The 6,000-nt window shown below is 38.1% G+C and overlaps 1 protein-coding gene across 1 annotated transcript; it reads left to right on the top strand.

Annotated features, from left to right (window-relative positions):
- Nucleotides 1-2,602: 2,602 nt before the first annotated feature.
- On the top strand, nucleotides 2,603-4,966 carry LOC140160597 (uncharacterized). The gene is made up of 3 exons (XM_072183838.1): nucleotides 2,603-2,780; nucleotides 3,263-3,465; nucleotides 4,020-4,966. The coding sequence occupies exons 2-3, from the start codon at nucleotides 3,395-3,397 to the stop codon at nucleotides 4,807-4,809; spliced, it is 861 nt and encodes a 286-aa protein (XP_072039939.1). The 5' UTR covers nucleotides 2,603-2,780; nucleotides 3,263-3,394; the 3' UTR covers nucleotides 4,810-4,966.
- Nucleotides 4,967-6,000: the final 1,034 nt, after the last annotated feature.

Below are 6,000 nucleotides of genomic sequence, written 5' to 3'. Positions count from 1 at the left end.
TATCGATTTTTTCCGTCCGCCATTTGTACGGGGCTCGCCGCAGAGCTCTGTCGACTGCTGTTTTACTACGTTTACAATTACACCGGTCGGTAAATGAACTTACATATCACGTGACCGCGATGCCGTACTTTTTTTACTTTTTTCCCTTTATTTGCAAGTAAAAACACATGTTAGACATCAAAATCATTACAATAATATAAAAAACAAATTTACATGTGTACAATAACGCAATTTATGTTGAATTATACAAGAAATAGAAAATATTGACAGCGCGAACTGAACGTTACTCCGGCATATTTCGCGTCCTTTTAAACTTCCGTGTTTACAATTAGAACTGCGTGTGTGAAAAAGCTACAGTAAAACTCCAATTTCTCGCCATGATTTACTCAGAATATTTTAAATCCAAGCTCAAAGGGACCGCCAAAACTCGTTACATTGAAAAAATGAAAAAATGTGGACTGACAACGGACCCGTATTGCCTGAAAGACGATGCTTGGGATGCTAGACCGGAGACAATTCCCAATATCCGACCATGGGATATTTCAGTGTACATGATACATACGCCAAGTCCGTACACCAAAGAAGCAACAAAGGTAAAGAAACAAACATCTTACATTAATTAAATAATATTAATAACTAGCCTGAATTTGCACGAAATCTGAATAGAATTAGGGAAGGAGAAATAATGCTACGACACGCACATTTTTAATTTTACAACATAAATCATGTCACTGTCATGATCATGAGTGTCAGCTCAGATGACATGGACATCACATGATGGATGCACTTGCTAAAGTTACAACCTGAACTGAAGTTGAACATATTACAATTTACATGTTGAAACTTACATGTAACATGATAAGCTTACATTAACTGTCAATGGTCACTACAAGCAGTCCAGTGCAGGGTGATATTAGATAATTAGGTCGGACAACAGCATTATTTCTACTGACCACCTTATATATGCAATGCAAGGATTATTAAGTAAACATCGCAAACATTATACATTTTAGATCTGAGAAGGAGTGGCTTCAAAATATCAACCCTGACAACTGATAACAACAATAGTGTCCTGAGCCTTTCACCATTCTTATTCATGTTTTATCTTCACAGGCGTTCAAGGGGTGTATTGGAGCTGACAATTTTGTCGAGGCAGGTTGGGTGAGGTCCTTCGTCTTCATCAATATGGTGATCGGTTCCTTGTGTCAGCGAGAGTGCGCCATTCTATGGCAGTAAGAGCAACCCTTACCAGTGTGTGGTTTGTGGCAGAGGCAAGCGGTGAAATCATGGCGGCTCACTGTGATTGTATGGCTGGGTAAGCTACATTATTTTGATGCGTTGACCTACAGTGAAAAGTGTGTGTTCTGATGACCAGAGACTTGTGGCAAAAGTGCAGGTTACCTGCAATTGCGACATTTTTATGAATCATACGCGCCTAATCGCATTTTGGACTTTCACCACGAGCCTCAGAAGAAATCAAGCAAGCAGTGTATTTAATATTCTTCCTAAATAATAATTTGTCCAAAAGCAAATTGAACCACAGACAATCAAATGAAATTAAATAATGATCGGGTCCGACACAGCAACTGAATGTTTCAATTATTGTTTTTTAAAAACTTGCCATTTTAGCAATTCCTGTATGATGGAAGCAGTTGGTTAAAAAAATAATAGTAATTTATATTGAACAAACTGACCAAATAATAGTTACTGCACAGTAGTCGGTACCGGTACATTTAATTGTCACTTACGTCTACATGCTAGTTTTTTGTTTATTAGGCCGAAAAAGATATCATTTTAACATTAATGTTTGTTTTGAATTCCAGACTTGGTGAAACTTGTTCGCATGTTGCATGTGCAATGTCAGCTGTTGCCCGGCTGTATTCATTCGGAAGCAAAGTGGATTAGATGCATGCACATCTCAGAAGTGTGAATGGCTTCCACCAACACAAGAGGTGAGTTTTTTATTTTTATTTTTTAATAGTAAACATACAAGCTTGTTCTCAATGTACATGTGTTTGCCCATAATCCTGGCATGCCTTTTAGAATTGAAAATGTATTATTTAAAAAAATAAAATTAAAAAAAATGTATAAAAATAAAATAAACAAATAAATTTAATTATCATTCCTTTAGACATTGTATTACCTTGTACTGCAAAAATGGCTTTGAACAGACCATTACTTTATTTTGCCTTCAAATGCCTTGCAATGTGTCTAATTAAAGGTGTGTGAATAACAAGATCATTTAATGGAGTTTATGTGTTTACTTTATTTTTAGGTATCTGCTGCAATGGTTAGAGATATCGCTTTTGTTCGGCCAAGCACAAAGAAGAAGAAGGCATTAGCATCATCTCCATCCACCCCAGCAAGCAAGCTCCCACGCACCGCCATGACCTCTCCAAATCAGCAGAGGAATAGCGACGCCTTTTCATCTCCATCCACCCCAACTAGGAAGCTCCCACATACCTCCATGACCTCTCCAAATCAGCAGAGGAATAGCGACGCCTTTTCATCTCCTCCAACTACCCCATCGGCAAGGCTAAACTTAAATCCATTCCCCGCCAACTAAAGCTGAACTGGGACGAGTGTTATGCGTCACTGGACAGATGCGAGCAGAAGCCTGCTATTCTACGGGTCTTGGATGACTATGCAAAGAACTTTATTCCTGTAAGCCGTGACTCAAGGTTTCCCGAGCCCTCGGATACCTGTACAACCCAGATACGCTGGAACTTGGCTACTTAGATCTACTGACAGAGTGTGAAAGGGTGTATTCGACTGTGCAGGTAAATAATTTTCTTTGTTGAAAAGTGTGTTTCTAATATTGCATCATGCTTAAGATAAGTATCTACTGTGATGGAGCATTTTGCATAATACCTGGCTTGGTAAAGCAAACAAAAAAGGAACACAGGCAAAATAGTTGTCTTGAAAGTTTTCGCCTGTCGTGATCAGAGTTGTAACTGGGGTTGTAACACACTTATTTATCTACTATATGTGCTATTAACCATTAACCCAAGAGCTGAATTAGTGTAAAACATTTGAATATATCATGCCTGGCAGAATAGTTTAACCATGGCAGGCAATAATGTTCTGCGCCGGTTCTGCGCCACGCCGCCATATTACTGCGTGGCACACTTGTCAATGGTAGAACACACAAAATTATTCTGCCTGGCAAATACAATGCTCTCATCACAATCACCTGTGATGGGAGACTATGAAATTACATGTTCATGTATTTGAATGTGCTGCTATCCTTATCTATTTACAGGTAACAGATGAACAGATCGAGTTGGTGGAGAAAAGCTCCAGGGACCAGGCAAATTGTCATCTATGGTTTCATCAGAGAACTGGACGTGTAACAGCTTCCATCTTTAAGGCAGCATGTTGTACCAACCCAGCCATGCCGGCGCAGAGCCTTGTAAAGCGCATTTGTTATCCAGAAGCACATCGCTTTTCTTCTGCAGCAACTAGGTTGGTATTATTTTAATGTAAATTTACAGTATATGTTGCTGTACTTGACAAAAATCTATTGCATTGTTCTTGGAAAATACTGTGTTTCCCTCAAGTGGTCATTTTGGGTAGGGCAATTATTTGACCACTTTCAAACACCACAACCCCCCCCCCCTCCCCCATGGCAGCAAAACCTTCATTCCTTGCTACTGTAAAACACTTTAATTTAGCAAGGGAATTAAATTTCTCGAATTTGAAATTTGGTACACTGTAAACATTGCAAAATTTTAATTCTGCGGATTCTTGCCTACAGCGAAATTCACGAAATTAAATTGCCCGCAAAATTAACTTGTTTTACAGTATTCGTGCAATACTTGGTATCTTTGAAGTGGCCCCTCAACGTGTATTATGTACTCGGATATGAATCGTGAATGGACTGGTCAAGCGTACTTTTTACCTAAGTATGGCTAGTCAAATGATTACAACAGAATGAGCTCGTATCCATTATAATGGTACCTCTATCAGTGGAATTAAGGCATGTTTATTAACATGTTTTTTTGTTCTTTTCTACTTAGGTACGGTTGTGAACATGAAGATAAAGCAAGAAAGGCTTTCATCGAGAAGCGACTCGCACAGCTGCACGAAAACTTCACCTGTAGAGAAGCAGGTTTACACCTCAGCGCAGAACATCCATTCATAGCAGCCAGCCCAGATGGCATTATAAGTTGTGATTGCTGTGGGGAAGGACTTCTAGAGGTAAAATGCCCCTTTACTTACTGCGACAAGGATCTCCCAAACAAGGAGAACTATGATCATGAGGCGATGAAGACTTTTTGCATGGCACCAGACACCGACTCAGATACTCTAGAATTGAAGCATAACCACCCATACTATTACCAAGTGCAAGCCCAAATGAACGTTTGCAAAAAGCCATATTGCGATTTTGTGATTTGGAATCACAAAGATCTTATCATTAGACGGATTTATCGGGACACTGATTTCTTCGCAGACCAAATCCCTCAGGTGGAACATTTTATCAAATACGGCGTTCTGCCAGAACTGGTTGGCAAATGGCTAACGAGGCAGGTAGTGGCAGGGCATGATGGGATTGTTCTGAAAGATGTAGTTAACCACGAGGAACCAGCTGATAATGACACAGAGGATACTATGGGTAAGCTGGTGTGCTACTGCAACATGCCAGCCCATGATGAGGAGTGCATGCTGAAGTGTGCAAACAAAGACTGTGCAATTAAGTACTTCCACATGGAATGTCTGAGAATACGATGTCCACCCAAGGGAAAGTGGTACTGCCCATATTGCAGAACTTTGCCAAAGTTTAAGAGGGGAAAACAAAACAAAAAGTGACTGTTACAACTCTCTTGAACATTAAAAGACTGGACTCAGGGCAGATGCATAGTTTGTTTTCTCTAATGCATGATATTGAATAGATTCGGTTGGCAGCTGGAACTTCCTTCCTAAACCATTTACTTTTCAGGACTAGAAATTCAACGAGAATCAAGGAATTGAATCGTGCGAGTCACGACGATTCTCTCGACGATCAGATATGAGAATAAATTTCCCTCATTGCATTGTACAGTACATTGACCAATTTTTGTTAAATTTGAATCTCGCATAAAGTGAGGTAATTTCTAGCCCTGCTTTTTGTATGATTTCACAGAAATGTTAACATACACATAGTCCTACTGCCAACATGGTTGATGTTACTAGTATCTGTCATGTACAAATAATAAAATAACATCAGTCAAGTTAGCAGTAGACCTCTAGTGTATATCACAATTAATGAATTTCTGAAATGTTACTATAGGCCTACAATTTTGTTTGATGCAAATTCACACATGGAAACATTGGTGGTTTATTTTCTTCTGGTATTTTATTAATACAGGTCTCTCAAAACTCATTCAATTTATTTCTTCTCAGAAAAATGTTTATCACAGTTTGTACAAGTATTTATAATGCAGAAAATATGAACAATTTGTTATGTGTAAAGTAAATTGAAATAGAACAATTTCAAATATCACAAAGATTTAAGAATAATTGTGTACATTATTTGCTCATCAGGTTTCACAACTTTGTTAAATGTTTTTCAGTGCAGCAATCTGTACACAAGAATACCACAAATAATTTGATTACATTTTCAATTCATCCAATTTGTATTATTACAAATGGATACATGTTCATGTAGCTCTTATGTGTTTGTAAAATAAGAACAAGCTGAGCCTTCGTGTGAGGACTGCATTGAAATTACCATGGTCATAAGCCCATGTTTCTGCCATCCTTCCTCTATAGTTTGCTTTTGTTCATGCTCTTTTTTCAATTTTGCTCAACTAAAATCCTTAAAACCTTATCACAATCAAATTACATGAACATGATGATGAAGGATAGTGGAACATTCAGCTATCACCATGGTAACTTGTCCTTAGTTATAATATAAGCAAGTTTAAATTTCAATAGCATGCAGATTTCTGTGAAAAAAAAAAAGACATTTCAATTTGAATGCCAGTCTGTGAATAAAGATATTAAAGATATTGCAAAACT

The sequence above is a fragment of the Amphiura filiformis genome, chromosome 9, assembly GCF_039555335.1.
Source record: "Amphiura filiformis chromosome 9, Afil_fr2py, whole genome shotgun sequence".
Lineage (NCBI taxonomy): Eukaryota > Metazoa > Echinodermata > Ophiuroidea > Amphilepidida > Amphiuridae > Amphiura > Amphiura filiformis.
Note: the sequence above shows the minus strand (reverse complement) of the source record. Positions and strands in the feature narration are given on the sequence as shown.